A 20,932-nucleotide genomic window follows, 5' to 3' on the forward strand; every position below is an offset into this window, starting at 1 on the left:
TTTGCCTTATTGATATAGTAATGTAAATCTTTTTCAGGTCTTAGAAAAGGAGAAAATAATAAAACGAAATGAAACGCGTCATATTTTGGCTGAACGCAATATCTTGCTGAAAAATATAAGTCATCCCTTTTTGGTTTCATTGAAGTTTTGCTTTCAAACGAAAGATAAACTTTATTTCGCTCTGGACTTCATAAATGGTGGAGAAGTAAGTTCATTTAAATCATATCTGTTTTAACCCTTCAACAGTGGCGGCTCAGTCTGACCTTTCTTGCTTTCCGGGCAAAATTTTGATTAACCCCCCCCCTGTCTCCCACAAAATTTTTAGGCGAAATTTTAACAAATATTTATTCATTAAACAAAGTTATTTTCAATTTATTAATTGATTAGTATTTTTTTCTAATTATTTTTTAATTTATTATCTAAATTAATTAATATTTTATTAATTATTTTCATTATTAACTGCACCCTCTACTTTATTTTAACAAAATGAAATTTTAAAATTATAAAATATTTAAAACCGTTACACTATTTATTTGAAATTGTGCGCCCCTAAAACTTCTACGCCCGTGCCAAGTTCCCCCTCTGTCCCTCCCTTAAGACATTTCTGACCCTCAACTCATTCGCCCAGATAAATTACGATTGTTAAGGTGTCTTTTCCCCCGAAAATGCTCGTTTTTGCGGCATACAGCTAAATTTTGTGACAAGAAATACATTTTTTTGCAGTAAATGTATATACCTATTTGTACAATTAAATATGTCTATGTAACCAATAAAACATGGCCGACAGATAACAAAAATGTACAAAAATAGAGTTTGCCGAGAAACTAGTGGTTTATTTTTTATTTTACAAATTAATGAACGTATGTAGCTAGTCCGTGTTTCCCTTTTTTGTAGGATCTGTTTTTGCAGTAAAATATCCTAATATTTCATAAATATTTTTGTATAATCTGTTCAGTCTATTCTCGCTGGTTTTTCGTCTGATACGAGTGCTGATCTGTTTTTCATGATCCCCCCAGGACATAAAGCACACCAACATATCCCTGTCCAACCCATGCAATATTGTCCTGGGAAAATGTGTAGTTATAAGACATTTTTGTAAAAATGAAAAAATAAATAAAAACGAGTTAAAAAAGACATAATCATATACTCTACTGTTATGATAGTGAATAATCAATGACAACTAAAAGAAACTATAAATGTAAAAATGGAGGCTTTTAAAACTTCTAATTTAATTCGTATCACAATCCAAAATTCTGCTAAATTTGAGTGCAGTAGATTTTGTAAGAACCCTCTAAATATGTAAACTGGCAAAAGAAAAAGAAAAAAAAATAATCGAAGTTTATAAAATGGTATCATTCAAATGGATCGTCATGACGAGCTTAAACATGGGATGGTGAGTTCTTGTTTCGCTAAGAAATGCCAAATAGCATCAAAAACTTGTGATGTCATAAATTAGAGCTATTAAATTTTCTGAAAGTGATACAATTTTGAAATCCTACCCTGTGGTATCTCACTTACCAAAAAATGTTTATATATTTTTTTTGTTTTTTTGTATAAAAAAATTGCTATTTTCAAACCAGATAATAAATAGTTGAATAATTCTGTGCATTTTCAAAGTTAGAACAGTATACAAGGTCAAAGGTAGGTTTGGTAATAGCCAATTTAGCATATTGGACCCGGTCCCTCAAAAAAAAGGAAAGAGAAACTACCTATTTTATTCAAACTTTCAAAAAATATGGCCAATATAAAACTTTTGTTTGTTTATCTCTAAATTGGTTTTCTCTAGTTCATTGAGCTCCTTTCGATATTTTCCCTTGTTTTTTTATTTTAAATATAGTGTTTTCTTTACAATTTTTGCGCATAATTAAATTGCAATTGTATACCGTGTGTTTTGATTTTGTAGCTTATAGGTGATATGAGTCTCAATATAATATGATTGTCAATTATTGTGCAAAATACATAAATATTTCTCTCAATTTTAATGGATTCTCTGAAGTATTTCAGTAAAATAACATTTCCGTAAAGATGTTTTTTTTTTCATTCTATATATTTCTTTTTTATTCATATGTCTTCTCCTTTTTGTCCTTTGCATCTGATGCAATATCTCTCTATACACAGATTGCTAGATTTATTGGGGACAATAAGTTCAAACAAAACAGATATTAAGCAGCTTTAACTTTAAAGCAGCTTAACTTTAAAAAATTAAAGGAAGTAAACAATTAAAGATAAGAAGAATTGATATGCAGAAACATTCCAGTAAAGTTCACCACTGACAAATCTATAAATATTTTCTTCCATTTAATGATTCTAAAGTGCCTAGAAATTCTAGCCAAACATTCTGGAGCAGCTGACTTGCATGGCAAGGACACTACCACTTTCATAAATTGTTTCCCGCTATTACTTCTGCAGCCTTCTTGTACAATGTGGGCATGCTAGATTTGCGCCTGAAAGGTAGATTTCGATCTATTATAGACAGTTGTTCGGATTTTATGGTTAGTACATGTATTAGCTTCTTCGCTTATTATTTTTTATTGAAATTATGTTTTTTTCAGCTTTTCTTCCATATTCGTCAGGAAAGAACTTTCAGTGACGCTCGTGTTCGATTCTACGCAGCAGAAATTTCTTTGGCAATAGGCCATTTACATAGTCGAGGAGTTATATATAGAGATTTGAAACCAGAGAATATTCTTTTAGACAGGTCTGGGCATGTTGTGTTAACAGATTTTGGATTATGCAAAGAAATTCTTGGTGAAGAAACCACTGGAACTTTTTGTGGCACTCCAGAATATCTGGCTCCTGAAGTAATACGAAAAGAGGTATTTATAGCGCATGTCTTGACCATCGTATTTTGGCTGCCATTTTCATTGTTCCGTCAAAGTTGAGCTTTAGAGTAGGTCAGGATTGACTGGGATAAGAGCTTCTTCCGTGTAAATATTACAATGAATATGATCTTGAAAGCGAACAGAAATTGAGCAATAAAAAAAATCAAAAGAAAGCAAAAAGCAACATTACAACATAAATCAAAAGAAATTATATTATGTAGCAGGGTTTGTTGCTCACTCAGACACTCAATCTTTGAACTAAGGTGATTTTTTTCTTTGTGCTTCAAGAACGAATGTTCTTACAAAAGAGCAATGTAGAGAAAATTCTAAAGGTTAAAATCAATTATCACATAGCTATCAGAATGAAAAAGCTCATTTATCATCATTTGCTTGATTTGCCAGATTTTGCCAGAAAGACATTTGCCTGATTTTGCCAAGCTATCAGAATGAAAAAGCTCATTTATTCTCATATGCTTGATTTGCCAGATTTTACCAGAAAGACATTTGCCAGATTCTGCCAAGCTATCAGAATTAAAAAGCTCATTTATCCTCATTTGCTTTAAATTATCGAACTTTTTGTTCAAACATTTTGAAAGACAACCAACGGCCATAAGACTTGTAAGTACGAGTTGGCTATGTATATTGGACTATAAAATGCTTTCAGTAAAGCACTAGTATAACTTTTGGGCCGCTGAGGAATAAGCATCCCCCTTCTATATAGGATAATTTCTATTCGTCTTAAGTTTGCTCTTTACTTTAATTTACTTGGTTTTTATTTAATTTTATGAAGAAGCTGCTTGGTTGTGTAGAAAACAATTGCATGTGCTTAGTTTTTAAGTGGCAGAAATTGAAAGAGTAATGTTTGAAAGATTCTAAGACTTTACCAGTTTATGAAGTAGTGTATATAGAAATTAACGGTGTTCCTAACTCAAACCAACGAAGCATGTACGAAATGTCCTTTGATTTCAAATAGCAAATCCAAGCATGTTCATTCTGTTGAGCCGTTGTATAATAATTTGGAGAACATTGCGTAGGAAACGAAACGGATAAGAGATCCCACAGCAAAATTTTGAAAAACTGATAAGGCAGCATCAGTTTGGTCTTGCTCAGACATTTTCCTGGAAATGTGTCCAATAAAAATTGAGGCCTTGTGCATTGATTTCGCACGGAAAATATTTTTTGGGGCTATTAATCTTACCTGAAAGGGTCATTTCAAATTTCAGTTACTATAAAGTTCTTTCACTCTTTATGGTTGTTTCTAAAATCGTTAAGCAAAAAGATTTTGAACGAAAATTTCACTGGAGCTTTTTATTTTGCACTTTACATATGTAATTCTTTAAATGATTTGCCGTTTATCCCCCTCCTTTCCTTCTTCCTTCTCCTCTCGTTATATTGCTCACCGATATATTTGCCCCTGGAATAAGAAGAGACTCTGGAATTGCATGTGCTCTCATTCCATAGCTCCAAGGAACACTAGTGCTACATTGGACATTCTACTTAATTTATGCTAGTAGGATTCTAAGTGGGCTACTGAACCTTCAAAGCATGTTCTGACAAAAAGCAAAAAGCTGTGATTAGATGGATTCTTGAGAATATGGCCACACAATCAGAACAACACAATCTTAGAAAATTAACACACTCCGGCATTAATAACCAGGAGAGTAACTTCTTAGAATATTTTGGTGTACGCTCCGAGTAAGCGATTTGGTGGAGCCGGATGGAGCATTACCAGAAAGGCTCATGAATATAAAATACTCATACATGACGTTAGGGGGGTTGCCTCTTCCCATCTGTGTTTGGTCAATCAATCAGAATTTTGTATACAGCAATTAGAAGCGCCAAAATAGTTGTTATTTTATTAGTTTATCCACTAGTATTAATCTTACCGTAAGACATAATTCAGTTCTTCGGTATCCATGTCAGGCCTCTTTGGATCGAAAATCAGGGCCGCAGCTTGCTAATTTTAACCTTAACTAAAATTAAAGTTGCTGATTTCTAATTTTAACCTTCACTAAAATTAAAGTTGCTGATTGCTAATTTTAAACTTAACTAAAATTAAAGTTGCTGATTGCTAATTTTAACCTTAACTAAAATTAACGTTACTGATTTCTAATTTTAAACTTAACTAAAATTAAAGTTACTGATTGCTAATTTTAACCTTAACTAAAATTAAAGTTGCTGATTGCTAATTTTAACCTTAACTAAAATTAAAGTTGCTGATTGCTAATTTTAACCTTAACTAAAATTAAAGTTGCTGATTGCTAATTTTGGTGCTCAGAAAAGTCAATTAATTAATATAGACGGCAAGATAGTACTTCGATGTATACAGGCTACCAGTGGAATCGTTATTTGCAAAAACCATTACGCTCGAGATATAGAAGTAAATAGTAGAGATGAAAGAGAACAAGGGACAAGTCTAAGCTGATGCATTGCCTCCACCCCCCCCCATCCCCCTAAAGCAAAAATTATAAAAGTATAAGGATCAAACATTTACGTGTACTAAAAAGAATCCCTGGATGCTCCACATCGTATACGGTGAGATATTATTATGGTTTATGTATTGGTTTTGAAAGGGTACCAGAACTAATAAGCTGCCATCCCGACTTTATGTGGCTTTGGGTCCTAAAACTAAAAAGCTACTACCCTGAGTTTGGATCCAAAGTTTTAGTGAGAACCTAAATTTTACGTTTTTTTACCCAAATTTCAATTTCAGCAAAGCATTCACAAAACTGTCAATAAGCAGGACCACCCTTCACTGATAGGCCCCTGATCTCTGCATTGAAGAACATGACATTAAAATAAAGTCATTTTTAAGTCTACTGGATTTCTTTAGTTTTATTTTATTAAGAGTTATTGCAACTATGTTTCTAGCTTTATGAATCTGCATAAAATCTTTGAAGTTCGTTTAACACATTATTTAGAATTACACTTTTGTTTCTTAATTCTAGCCATACAATCGAGCAGTTGACTGGTGGTGCTTGGGTACAGTCGTGTACGAGCTGCTGTCAGGCCTTCCTCCGTTTTATAGTAAAAATCTTCCTCAGATGTACCATGATATATTGCATAAGCCCCTGAGATTGAAAAGTTCTTGGCCGGAAGCTACAAGGAGTTTCCTCTCTGGGGTAAGTTGAGTCATAAAAATAAAGAAGGGCTTTCAAGCGCAGTAATGAAACAACTTCACATATGACATATGACATATGCAACTTCACATATGTTGCTTACGGTTGAATCTGTATGAGCCTGGTGTTTGATGACTGTGAACGTGGCGGGTAAACACCCTTCGACAATTATATTTACTCAAAAGTTTAAACAAGGAGAGCGATGCATTTGCTTTTTTGACAATATTAGGGAGCGTAATATCCCACGTAATATCGTTGAAAATTGTTACACTAAGGAGATTGACATATTTCTCTAAACCTTCGGATAGGGTTGGACCTAAGAAATTGGGAATAGATTTTCGGAAGCTTATAATCAGGATATTTTATTCAAGAGTATTAACTTTCATATTTAGATACTTAGCTTCGTTTGAATATGGGTTTGGATTTCAAAGGCCGCTTTTAATATTTTTATGACATAATTCGAGCTTTGATAAGTCATCCACATATTTCCATCTTTGAGGGAAATAATATTCAAGTTTATTAACATTAACTAGGAAGAAAATTGTTCAAAATATATTTATTTGAGGGATTCTCGAGTCAAAAGGGAAGGGGGTCAGAGCAGGGCCATTTAAAGGGGGGGGGGGGAAACCGTGGCAAACTGGCCTAGGCCTTGGGACTTTGGGACGCTTCTGTTGGGGGGAGCTGTGTCTTATGTTTTTTTTATGTTTGAGTCGGGAGAGAGGGGTGACGTAATTAATTTTACCCCGGGTGCCATCAACCCAAGGAACGGCCCTGGGTCAGTGAATATATTTATACATTTTATCACTTGTGAAATATTCTTAAAGGATGATATTAAAGTATTTTCTGAGAGGGTCAAGTCCAAAGTTGTTTAATAATAAGTGAATCAGGATTTTGTGGTCAACCGAGTCAAAAGCTTTTGAGAGGTCAACTTAGACAAGGTTTGGCCATGTTTAACTAGTTAAGGCATTATTCTTACGCTTATTAGGGATCACAACTGAGATAATGTGTCTAGTGGTATATCGGGGGCCAGGTGAGAATAGTGAAATTAGAAGACTGGCTGTCGTCTTTTTTGGGATAACGATCAGGGCTAGTTTGGATATTAGAGTTGTTAAGGGAGGGTGGACTGGACCTGAGAGAAATACCGACATTCAGAATCTTTCTGGGATTACCATGGCGTGGTCAACACTGCCTCGTAATTTTCTGAGTAAAGAAGACCCAGGATGCAAAAGCGGAAGATTTCGTTGGTGGTGGAGATCCTCAGTAGAAAGTACGGGGGAATTAGATGCCCCTTATAGTAACTGGCACTAGTGGAAAATTTCAGTAGCAGTAACTAAATAACGATGATAGTTTGGGTAAAGAAGTGAAACGAGCAGGTAGACGGAGGGGGGATGTAGGCCTCTACGAGTTTCAGCTTTTTGGTAGCCCAGGAAATGCCTAGGTAGTCTTGGGTAGATCGGGAAATGTCAGGAGGAGAATGAACGAGTGTTAGTAGGTTTGATTTGTTTTTTTGAAAGGTGTCCCAATAGTTTCGAAAATAATTTGTCTTGTGCCTTCGGTTTTTGCACTTTTCATCATTCCCTCTGATTGCTCTACTTGGCAATTCGAGACTTCGGACCTCACATAAAATCATTCCAAACGAGGTTTCTTGGCTTTTTTCAACGTATTTTCTTCTGAGAATTCTCGTGGTTCTAAGATAACACTGCTGAAGTTTCTCTTTTCTAGCTTAATAGGTGTGCACTTACATGCGCAAACTTGTCTTTAAGTATTTATTTTGTTTTGTCTTTAGTATTATTTTTGTTTTCTTTTTTTTTTAACTATATTGAGAAATCTTTTCATTTAGCTCTTAGAAAAAGATTGTCAGGATAGACTTGGTTCTGGTCCGACTGACGTAGAAGAGGTGAAAGCTCATTGCTTCTTTGAAGGTCTCAATTGGGACGATGTTTTGAACAAGAGATATACTCCACCTTATATTCCTCAAGTGGTAAGTCAATTTAATGATTAACCTCTTGCCTTTGATCTAAGAAAACGTTGGCATGTCACAATCACAAGAGCAAACGTGTCACTCTGCCGTATAAAAATTTCCATTTCTTTTCTGTTCATCTGAACTCTGGTATTCGAGCCAAGGCCATATCAAAGGGAGAAGGTGGTTTGACTCCACCCCCTCCCCGCAAAATATTTGTCGGACTCAAAAATGTAACAAAAATGTATATAAACTAATTTTTGATACATTTTTTAATTTAACCCTCCCCCCCCACACACCCGAAAAAGTCTTAAATAAAGACCTGATTCAAACTTATTTGATTTGTGACATACCAAGATGAAAAGGGAAACAAATTTGTTCTTTTTTAGTATAATCAGAGGCTGTAAAGTTGTAGAGTTTTTGGGATCTAGACGCTGTTCACAAAAATTGAAAGATATCACTGTGCCATAAACAGTATGGCATATCTCCCATTTTTATATCTCTACTACCGCAACTTCTGTCACTTACCCTTTTACCCCATCTGCTCATACCAAGGCCATTCTTGCAAGGATTGCTTTCATCACTAACTTCTTGTACCATGGCTACTGTCGCAATAACTGCTTTCACCAAACTAATCCTAATCCGAGTCACCAAACTAATTAGGGTAATTTCTGCGGTAATCATTCTTACCACAAGTACTCCAAAATCGAATAATCCTACAGCAAATTTTTTTCTTTCGATAGATTTTTTTATCATGAATAATCCTATCAAGACTATTCCTAGTCCAATAAATCCTTCCATATTTTCTGCTGCATCAACTACTTCTACGAGTACTTCTACCTATGCATACTCCTATCGCTCTTTTTCACATTTTGGTTACTCCCAACATGACCGCTTATGCCCCAATTATTCCTACCATGAAACCTCCTGCGTCAGCTACTACGATAACCAATCCTCTTTTTACGATTACTTCAGTCACAGCTACTTCAAGCGCAACTGATTTCGCTACGATTCTTCCCATCAACTGCCATAAAGTGCTTTCACAAGGGGTGGTGGAGGCGCTAAAATCAGCCCTCCCAAAAAGTGGCAGAATTTGCAATATTTGGAAACAATTGGACGTTTTTCTGGAAGAAACAAAAACACTTTTTCCAAAATTCCGACACCCTTCCTCTACTTCCTTTTTGAAAAATGTATATGGATACGCGATTATCATTTGTAAAAGTATTATTCAGTACTAGTAATACTTTTGCCAATAATGGAGGAATGGATATTCATTTTTTTTTTTTTTGCAAAAAGCATTGAGTGAATTAAAAATAAAACTAGTTGAAATTGCCGTAACTAAAGAGAGGAAACCTTAAAAACATAGACATTACACCGAACGATGAATTCAAAACTTTAAACTCATTGCACAAAATCATTGCATCTACACCCCCCCCGGTCTAACTTCAGAAATTTTTACTTTTTATTATTAAAGAGATCTAAATACTGACCGAACCTCCATGAGGAGTTTACAAATAGAAGTATTTATGTAGCTATCAATTTAATTTTACTTTTCTAATATGCAAGTATACCTGTATACCCTAATATACATAAAAATGTATTTTCTTAATACTTTTCTTTTAAATCTATAGAGAATAATTTGACTGAGTAAAACAGCCGATTGAAGCAATCTATTTTTCTTTCACTGAGCAAAAATAACACCATACCTATTTAAGGATTAAAGGTGAGGGTGACGCCAGGGGCGTTGTTTGGGAGGGGAAAGAGGGGGGGCAGTTGCCCCTCCAATAATGTGGAGAAAAAATTTTTATATAGCACATGCTCCTTGAATATCCGGATATGGACCCTTTTGCCCCCCTCCCCCCAATGAAAATACTTTAGATTCACCCTTGGGTGACGCCACAGTTTAGTCCGGCAATCCCTGTTCGTTTAATGTTTGATTTATGCTTGAAAAGTTATATCTGAAGATGAGCTATAACTCATCTTCAGATATAACTATTCTAATAAATATAATCTGTTTATCCACTATATTCGTATATTTCAAAAACTACTTTTCTGAAATTCTATCCATTTTATGCTGAACCTTCTATGTACGTGAAAAGAAATAATTTTCTTAGACTTATATTTACCTCCCAAATTAAGTTGGTTTGGTTCAGAGTGGAGTTCTAGCTGCGTAAATTTTTATAAATTAACATCAATTTTCTTCATTGTATTTTGCAAAACCTGCAGATATAATAATTTAAAATCTTAGAAGTCGTTGTATTTGTCATATTAGTTCTTCAAATAAAACCCATACTTTATCAAAAGCTTTAAAGTGAAATCAAAATAAGTTAAATACATAACATGATAAAGAATTCTGATTGTAAAGTAAAATATGGAAATTTTGTTTGGAAAGGCTTCTCGAAAACAGAGACTTTCGAAATTTGAATTATAAGAAATCTAAAACATATCCAAATAATGATTTCACTGAATATTTGCTTTGTCTTATCAAAGGTCAACAATCTATCAAACTAAACAAGTAATGATCACATTGAAAAGTTGGAAATTACTTGCTATTTGCAATACTTTGCAATACAGGGCAAAATCTAGGAATTTACAATCGGTGTAAATTATCTCTTAGCCATTTTTTTTAAATTGTATCTTATCAATTTTAAAGGGTTTTTTTCAATAGGCAATTTTTAAAAGTATAAATTGAAATGTAGGAGAATTTTTGATAACCAGGTGAATATTACTGGACCGATGATACAATGACCCATGTCAAACTCTTCAAGAGTAATGTGTTTCGAGCATAATTTCGTCTGTTTTGAGCTGATTTTTGAGGGAAAAGAAAGAATAAAAAACAGAAAATAATACAAAGAATAAAAAATTAATTTTTCTTGCACCGAGGAAAAAAATTGATGTTTCATCTCCTATAATTTTTTTTCATGTGTTAGTGCTTAACTTGTGAGCACAGCTTCCCCTTCCTTTACAGGCCTTTTTTCCCTCCCTTGCGGGTTTCAGTCCCTTGGATTTATCGTTAGATTTTTATTTTTTTTTTTTTTTTTTTTTTTTTAGGAATATATATTATCTTACCCTTAGTTCACACAGGTGTTCACATAGTTGCCAGCCTAAGAAATTTATTAAGTTGAAAAAATTTAGCTTGTACGGAGCAACTAGGAAATTTTCCAGCAGTTGTTTCATAACAAGAGCAACAGCCATGTAAATTGTTGCTTCCATTTTGTGTCAAAAGTGGCAACAGCCACGGAAAAGATCAATCTGTGTGTGCATTATGGCAATCAAACTTTCATTTAATGCAATTCACGAATATATCCCATCGCAGTAATTTTTTCTGTGTAAACCTTGAGTTAACCTCTGCTATAAGATTATTTAATTTCCCAATTTTGAGAATAGTCATCATTTCATCCATTTCATTGAATTTAATTGGATCTTTAGATTTCCGTCTAAAAAGTAGTAATTACTAAGGCTAGGGGTGCATCATTACCGATAGACACACATAAAAAGTTCTGAGTTTTGGGCGTGTGTGTCTGGACTCATTATATAAAATTAGTTAGAATTAACAGTAATATATTAATAGTTATTGCTTAGTAATTATTGTTAACCATTAATTTTTCACTTCATTTTAGTTATAGCAATCCGGAAAAAGGAAACAACTTTCAAATAAAGAGCTTATTCTTGAGCGATATCAAATGTCTTCTCCACGGTGAGGATTTTTAAGTAAAAAATAAAAGTAAACAAAAAGGAAGTTGGAAATTATATGTCCTCATCATGTTTTATGACCTCATTATATGAGCCCGTCGAGCTAAAAATCAAGTTCTTCCTGGAAATTTAATTGATCTTTTTTAACAGTAGCCTACGCTCAAACTTTTTCCCCAGATGTGACTTGCGCTGTAGAGTGGAACATAATTCCGCAAGAGCTGAGATGTAAGAGGGTCCTTCAAAAATAATTTAACGAAATATTTAGTGAAAGGTCAATTAATTAGAAGTTAATTTCGATTAAAATAAGTTTAGTATTTAAGATAATTTTTATTATTTTATAGTGTTTTAGGTGATGTGATTGTGCTTCCGGGGGGGCCCAATGATTAAGGAAATAATGAGTAATTGTGGAGGAGGCGTGTGGTTGTCTTGGGAGTGAAGTGAGAGCCGTTCTGCCTGATAGAGATAAATCCTTATAGATTTGAACGTTGAATGTGTGACAGAGCAGTATCTTTTATGTTATTTTATTTCGTTTTCTTTTTAAAATAAATCCCGATTGATTGATTGATTGACGACTTCCCGAATTTCACTTGTATGTATATGATTCTTGAAGCATAAAAGAGGCTCAGGGTTTGCCGAACAGGAAAAATGAATAGGATCACCAGTGCCATTCCTAGGATTGGTGGTGGCCATGGCAAAATTTGTTGTAGTGCCCCCCTCTCAACTCAAATATAATCAATAATAGCCGAATCAAAGGAAAAAATTGGATCAGAGTGGGCAATTCCCCTGCTATGGCACCTCTCAAGCCACGGCATGCGGGAAAACTGACCCGGTTGCCCCTCCCCCCTCCTCCTAGGAGTGGTTCTGAGAATCACTTAAATAAATACTTTGAGGAAAAGGTAAATAGGAAACAAGGAAAAAAACAATGTATAAACATAAAATTGTCAATTGCAAAAGTAAATTTGCATTTGTTTTAATAAGTGGAAAATACATTATAGTTTCAAAAGAAAAAAAAATGTTTAAATTAAAATCAAGCCTGTTCTGAAAATAAGCATATCATGTGGTGTAAAAATATCCTATTCCACAATTAGTTATCTCAACAGGCGTTCTCGGGAAATAAGCATACCCATTAGAACTATAGTCAGTACGGAAAATAAAAACTCCCCGGGAGAAATTTAATAATTTCCCCCGGGGTGGGTTATTCTATGCTAAGTAGACAGGATAATATTTTTTACTTCATCGAGGATGGTGAACTTGTACCGAATAATGTGTTTTTTCTTCGAGTTTTGCTTCATACTTCGTTATGAAGAAAAATGCTTCTGAAAGCCATCGTATTTTTCTGGACGTATAATTTAATAGGAAATCCTACCCCTACCACCGTATAGCCCAGACATTACTCTTTCCGATTACTATATCTTCTGGTTTATGCAGTATGGCATGGCTGATCAACACTTCTCCAATTATGATGAAGTCAAAAATTGGATCGATTCGTGGGTAGTGACCAAACCGATCGATTTTTCAGAAATGGTATCCGTAAATTGTCAGAAAGATGGGAAGAAGTTGTGGCTAGCGACGGAGAATACTTTGTACATGAATTTGTAAGCAAATATTTCCCGATAAAGTTTTAATTTTAAATGCAGGCTTTTGCCAATTTTCATTAATTATGAACAAAAAATATAAAAAAACGAAAAAATCTGGACAGTTATCACAGTTTATCCCTGCACTCAAGTAGATTTATGCTGGGTATAATTTTTTTTTTTAGTATTTTCTTCTGCTATTAAGAGTGTCTGACATTTTTTATAATAAATCTCTTTTATTATGCTCTTCCGTAATTTTTATTTTATCTAATTGTTTTGTCTAATAACAACCGTCACTCTCTAACACACGGAGTTGTGTTTTAACTTTATTTTCTTTTTCAGAAAGATTGTATGGATCTCAGCTGCATTGACTCTGAATTTACTAAAAGCTCAATATCAGATTCGATACGCAGATGCGACACTACTTCAACATGTAGCAGCATATCGGATTTAGCATTCCAAGGATTTAGTTACGTACCACAGCCCGAAATCGCATCTTGAAAGTTAACTCTATGTCTATAATATCAATTTTAAGTTATCAGTTCATAAATTCTTTTTCTTTTTTTCTGCGTACGCATTTAAATACAAAAATAAATATGTCTTCAGCACAGCATATCTTGTTTTGCTTCTCTCCATATCCGTTGAATAACGCATCATGGTTATATGATCACTTTAGAACTGTCGCGTCTTCTTTTTTCAAACATGATACACATTTGATACCGCGCGTATCGTCCCTGACAATATACGTCACAACCTTAGTTAAGTTGCTAGTGATCGCACCAAAAAATTAGGTTTTTCCATAGGCTTCTTGTGATTTGTGCATAGGAATGGCGCGTGCGCGAAGGCGAACTATGAATCTTGTGTGGTTTTAAATGTGTTTCACTTTTTTTTTCTAAGGGAGAGTATAGCCTTTGTCGATACTGTATTATATTTTCTTTACTGTGTTATATGATTTGATGTATTTCCAGGTCTATCATATTCCTGGTGTTTTTTTTTTTTTATGTCATGCAATTTTCGCTTGGACTAGCTGTCTCTTATGCGGGACTCCCTAAAAGGCCTCAATAAAGTTAATAAATGTTAATAAAGTTATATAATATAGTTAATGAAGTTAATAAAATTACAGTTAATAAAGTTAAAGGTAGTTAATAAAGTTAATGAGGCCTCAATAAAGCTAATAAAGTTTTTCATGGAATTGCGCACCATTAAGTTTGTCCCACTCACACAAGAATTTCAACTTTTTCACTTTACATCAAGTTTTCATACCAAATAACTGAATTCATCAGACTTGAAGCTGAGAAAACCATCTTCTTAAGCATCTTTTTGAAAAAACTTAGGCATTTTTAAAAAAAACTCTAAAAAACCCATCAAAAATATTCATTTTTGTTCATTATAGTATTTACATCATCATATTTTTATTCATTATATTCATTTTTGTTATATTTTTACGAGTTTTGTTACGTTTTTACGTTTGTTACGTTTTTACGTTTCTACTGTCCTATTCCGACAGGACTAGCCCTTACTTCCCTTCGAAATTTGCTGGGCCTCCTGCCTCATTCCTTTCAACTATGCTCAGAAGTTTTAAAACGCAGGGTCTTTAGACGAATTTATTATTTCTTAAACTGTCCTTTTGTGATGTCAGCTTGTAGAAAACACAAATTAATTGTTTCAAGGTATAATTAGGCAAACTTACAACTGTATAACTTACTTTCTGATATTGTCTCTAAACTTTTATCTTGACTTTGTGGTCATTTTTTTTCTGATTTTGTTTCATCCCTTTCTATCTTACTACATCTTCTTGTGTAGGCACTGGATTCCAGGTATTTACCTTGCTGTACGATAAAGATACTCTTGGTTTCGATATAACGATCTAAATGGGCTTCAAAATCTTCTTGAAGCGCCTGGAACCATTTTTTGACCCCCTTAGCGTATGGTCATTACTCTTTGGTAGGTTTCTTTTACGGAAATAGGCTTTGTGTGCACCTGCGGTTATGGTGATTCATAGACACCATGTCCAGGTTAGCGTTTTGTTAAATTTCCTCGAAGAGGAAAAGATTAGAGATTCATTGACTATTTTGTCACTGAATTAAGAACTTAAAACAGTAGTGTTTTGAAATTACCATGGACAGTGAAAATATTTTAGCCATCTTCTTAAGCATTTTTTTCCTTTTAATAAGTAAAGCTTAGATGAAAATATTTGTCAAACCCTTATTCTTTTACCAAGTAAAATATTTAAACAAATATACACTATTATATATGTAGATAATTATTTGTATGTGGTTTATTTGAGATTTTCCACAAGTTTTCTCCGATTGGCTGAACTTAGTGGATCTTCTTGAAAAAGTTAAATAAATTTCAACTTTGTTCTCCGACAGCAATAAAATTAACAAAGTTATTCAAGGAAAGCGGTTTATTAGTCGAAATAGTCGAAATAGTCGAAATATCTAAAAAAACTACCGAAAAGGGATTAAAGGTGTGGAGAACTCTATTATCGTTTACGAGTTATTTGTTTTTACTTTTGTTCCAAGACAACGAATAAAACAAAATCATGAGTTTGTATTATTGTAATTGTAAAACAAACTAACCCATTTATCTTTTATAAGGGTATAGAAGATAAATATATTTTATCACCGTCCGTTCTAGCTTGTAAATAATAACAAATAATAAAGATCACAGATGATAGTTGAATTCTGGAATACATCCTAAATCATTCAAAACATTAAGACACTGAGTCAAAAATACTAAGTTTTAAGGACAGTTCTTGTTTTGGAACGAAAAGTTTAGCATCACTGACTGCTACCTGTATTTTCTAAATTTAAACTTTAAGATTATTTTATTAGTTCTTTAGCTTTTTTTTCAAGGGGAATGTTCGGAAAGTGGTTATATATTCATCCTCCTTGGAAAAAATGAAGTTATTGTTGAAGCCACGGAGAAAGAGTTATGCTCAAACCATTCCGACCAATGAATCTGTACATTTTAAGAATAATCAAGGTTTCTAATGCGTTTAATTATGAAGAAATTCCTTACTAAAATCCAATCATAAAGTTTATGTAAGTCACATTAGTTGAATGTATTACAATGTTCAATGGAATTTTATATTTCATTGTCCTGGCATCGTTCTATTGTTTTGGTCGTTCCGCTTGTTGTTCTGTGGCTGTTATACTTTGTTCTACTCTTTGTTCTTTGTTTTAGCTGAAGTCAATAGCCCGCTTTTTTCTGTTAGTAGTTTTAAGAGTAGGTCGGACCTATCAATAACTAGTCATGGGAAAGCAGGGGCGTAGTTTCTTGGGGGGGGGGGGCAGTTGGAGCCAAATTTTCCCAAATCAAGTGAAAATGACAGTAAAAACTGAAAAATTAGCCATAATGTAGGTGTACTACAAAGGTAAAGATTTAATTAAAGAAAACTGACACGTTTCTGTGGATGCTTAAATTATGCAGCCTTATGATAGTCTTGACAAGATCTTTGAAGAAACTAAATTTCACCTGGGATAGGGGGGGGGGGCAAACCGATGTCTGGGAGTTGCAGTTGTCCCCCTCCCCCATAGCAAATTACGCCTTGGTGGGACAGTATCTAGCTTCATCACTATATAGATATGTTGGAGTAAGATGAAAAAAAAGATGAATTTTATCAAATAGATAAAATTTGGTCAAAAACAGGTGAATGATAGAATTTTTAAATGGGATAGTGCTGATTTTTATATCTTATATGATGATTCTGGGTGAGGTAAGAATATCCCTATTTTAGGTTAGGACATTTCTTTTTCAAACTACTCGAATTATCATCTAACTGTACCTGTTAAACTGGTTTACTTATGCAAAAGCTCAGTGGATAATGGCTGCTGTTTTCAACAATATAAACAAAACGAAAAAAAAATATCCGATAAAATGGGACATAGCATGCACCAACATTAAAAATGGGATATTTATAACATATTTCAACTTACTCCCTCCATAACCTTGATTCAAGTTAAAAAAAATCACCCTAATTCTCCAATTTTCTCAAAATCTCTTTCTAAATAGTTTTTTATAATAAGTGAACTTGCTAGTTGTATTTTGAAAGATATTATTGTGTTTTTGCCCTAGCTGGTTATTTGCGTTAGAAATTTTATTTAGAGAGAAAAACTAAGTTGAGACTAAAATAGTAAAAATTTTGAAAAAAGAATTTTAAGTTAAGAATTTCAAAACGTAGCTAATCCCCCTGATGTGACTATACATATTTGGTTACATGATGTTGCTAGATACCCAAGTGTTTTAATGTTCATGTTAAAGCTAGCAAATTCTTGCTACCAAAGGTTCACGTTTTGTTAAATTTTATCAAAGAGGAAAACACTTAGCGCCTACCAAAGATACATTGACTATCTATTCACCGAATCAAGAACTTAAAACAGAAGTATTCTTCAATTACAGTGAAAAAGAAATCTAATTTTTTTGAATTGGTTAAGTGCACAGTAGACAGAATATACCGAATATACTCCATTAAAAATAAGTGACAAAGATTTAAAACCACACAAGATCCATACTTCGCCATTGCACACGCGTGATTCCGATGCGCACATCACGAGAAGCCGTATCAGTACCCGTAGCAACTAAACTAAGGTTCTGGCGTATATTCCCAGGGTCAGTACGCGCAGTGTCAAACGTGTGTCATGTTTCGAAAAAAGAATACGCTACAGTCTACAGCGGTTAAGTGGAAACTTACACTACCGTATATATCTTGTAACCTTAGGGAAAGTCTGGATTCCAATTTTTAACGAAATCAACCCTTCATGTGCAGTTATGCAGTTTTTGGTATTAAAAGGTGCCTAATTCAAAAAATAGAAATGTGGTTCAGAATTCAGTAAAAAATAAGCTAAAAACATATGTCACCAAGCAACTTAAGACGGTATAGATTTTTTTGACGGTGTATTTGACTTTGAGAATCAACCGATTTCTAATGTTCGAATTTTTGTGGACCAAAACCGTGCGAACAAAAACGTGATTAGTTTCACTTTTCAATTTTCATAATTCAGCATGACAACACTGATAAAATTGTGGTTCTCCTCTGCAAACTTCAGGATTTTCAAAAAGCCTAAGGAAATATCTATAAAAATATTTTCTGGTATGAATAAACTAAAATGTGTTCATGGGGTAAAACAATGGCGTAACTTCGTCTAGATCCTGGGAGGGGGGGGGGGAGGGGCAAAGAAAGTGCAAATGACATTGAAAACTGAAAAAAGAGCCATATAGTACCGTACAGGTAAAGATTTACTAATGAAAACTGACCTGTTTCTGCGGATGCTTAAATTATACAGGCTTATCTTAGTTTTGACAAGATTTTTGAAGAAACTAAATTTCAGCTGGGGAGGGGGGGGGGGGCAAACTGGGGTCTGAGGGGGGCAAACTGAGGTCTGGGTGGGGCATTTACCCAACCATGAATTTTTTAACTATTGAATTTACGCTATAATATCAAGCGTAAAATTTCGATTTCCACATATTAGAGGAACAGTATGTCATCTTTCTACAACAGCAACATCTACGTAAATAAATTGTTGGAATTTTTTATTTCTGTCTAAGAGTGCGTCTATATTCAACGCTTTCTAGAAAACTGAGACGGAAGAATAGTAGTCTGTATTGACTATTTTAGCCAATGTGGACTGCAACCTGTATCCCGGTTTTTCAGGGATCTATTTTCTACAGGACATCAAATTTGTCCTCCCAGATTTAAATTAGTAAGAAAGTCTTTTTACTTTAACATTTCTGAGAGTTTCAAAAGCTTCTTCATCTTTCCTGGTAAATCCCCTTGTGTTTCTTTCAAATTTATTGCTTAATGAAGCTCCCAGAAAACAGAATAAGCCGTCTTAACTTCCTATTTTTTGGCATGCGGGCCCATACATGGCCGTTTATTTTTGTGCCGTACTCAGAAATGGTGCAGTAGCAGCCTACACAATCCAGGTCACCTGTTTTCCAGAAAACGTCAAATTTAGACGTGGATTTCAGTATCCAATGCCTCTCCATCATCTGGCATCACTAGCCATATGTTTATTTTGCTTATATGAAGAGTATTATGAAAAATGGAAAGATGACAACAAAAATGGACATTATTAGTTTGGATTTAAAAAAGATGAGAATAATAATCTAAGCATAAATTCAAACAGCGCTTGATGTGTGTCTAATCAATTCTTGTATATCATTTCAATAATACATTAATTTTTGAATTCTATCGCCTGTGTTTAATCTCAATCTAAAGGAGAAATGTTTGACTGGAGGCATGAGAAAAGATTGGAAATGGTAAAACATGATCATCTCTTCAACGAGGCTTCTAGTAAGTATAATAATATCAAAGAAGAAAGAGGACTTGGCTCTTTTAATACAATTCTCAAGGGTATCAGTAACAAAAGAAGTAAGCAGTATAGCGATACCTTCGACACAAAAAAAGCGAATTGCACAAACAGCTTAGGACAGTGATTTCCAAACTTTATTTTTATCAAAGCTCCTTAAAAAATGTTTAACCATATGGTGCCATCCTTCCACTTAATGAATCATTTTTTCCATTCCAAATAATAATTTTTATACAACTTTGAAAAAAAATATGCAACCTTTGCCTCTCATAGAGACTTTGATTAGAGCTTTGCTCTAACCGGCCATGGATTGGATCTAAAGCCTTCCACCAAGTTGATCAAATTCAAAATCAATAGACTCGAAATACAGACACGAAAATTTTTAGTGCTACAAATTTTATTAAGACAAATTCTTACAAACATAGAAAATGAATAACAAGTTTATATTATTGTTTTTTATGAGGTGGATCTGATTGTCCATAATTATCTATATCATTGTTTGTATGTCTATATTATTCTCTCTGATTGTCTGTATTATTGTTTTTAATGAGGTGGATTTGATTGTCTATAATTATCTATACCATTGTTTGTATGTCTATATTATTCTATCTGATTGTCTGTATTATTGTTTTTAATGAGGTGGATGTGATTGTCTATAATTATCTATATTATTGTTTGTATGTCTGTATTATTCTCTCTGATTGTCTATATTATTGTTTTTAATGAGGTGGGTGTGATTGTCTATAATTATTTATATTATTGTTTGTATTTCTATATTATTCTGTCTGATTGTTTTTATTATTGTTTTTAATGAGGTGGATTTGATTGTCTATAATTATTTATATCATTGTTTGTATTTCTGTATTATTCTGTCTGATTGTTTATATTATTGTTTTTAATGAGGTGGATGTGATTGTCTATAATTATTTATATTATTGTTTGTATTTATATATTCTTCTCTCTGATTGTCTGTATTATTGTTTTTAATGAGGTGGATGTGATTGTCTATAATTATCTATACAATTGTTTGTATTTCTAGATTATTCTCTCTGATTGTCTATATTATTGTTTTTATATGAGGTGGATGTGATTGTCTATAATTATCTATATCATTGTTTGTATGTCTATATTATTCTATCTGATTGTCTGTATTATTGTTTTTAATGAGGTGGATGTGATTGTCTATAATTATCTATATTATTGTTTGTATGTCTATATTATTCTATCTGATTGTCTATATTATTGTTTTTAATGAGGTGGATGTGATTGTCTATAATTATTTATATTATTGTTTGTATGTCTATATTATTCTATCTGATTGTCTGTATTATTGTTTTTAATGAGGTGGATGTGATTGTCTATAATTATCTATATTATTGTTTGTATTTCTATATTATTCTCTCTGATTGTCTATATTATTGTTTTTAATGAGGTGGATGTGATTGTCTAT

The 20,932-nt window shown here is 33.4% G+C and overlaps 1 protein-coding gene across 1 annotated transcript in view; it reads left to right on the forward strand.

The window, feature by feature from the left end:
• The window catches only part of LOC148948870 (serine/threonine-protein kinase Sgk2-like), a 48,484-nt gene extending 34,703 nt beyond the window's left edge, over nt 1–13,781 (forward strand). Inside the window, exons 7-11 of the mRNA XM_089094774.1 lie at nt 38–205; nt 2,553–2,816; nt 5,771–5,944; nt 7,782–7,922; nt 13,511–13,781. Coding sequence (XP_088950900.1) covers nt 38–205; nt 2,553–2,816; nt 5,771–5,944; nt 7,782–7,922; nt 13,511–13,669 — 906 coding nt within the window. The 3' untranslated portion in view covers nt 13,670–13,781. The remainder of the gene's footprint in view (nt 1–37; nt 206–2,552; nt 2,817–5,770; nt 5,945–7,781; nt 7,923–13,510) is intronic.
• The last annotated feature ends 7,151 nt before the right edge of the window (nt 13,782–20,932 follow it).

Source organism: Artemia sp. Qi Xiang Cuo, chromosome 9, assembly GCF_049724085.1.
Source record: "Artemia sp. Qi Xiang Cuo chromosome 9, ASM4972408v1, whole genome shotgun sequence".
Taxonomy (NCBI): Eukaryota; Metazoa; Arthropoda; class Branchiopoda; order Anostraca; family Artemiidae; genus Artemia; species Artemia sp. Qi Xiang Cuo.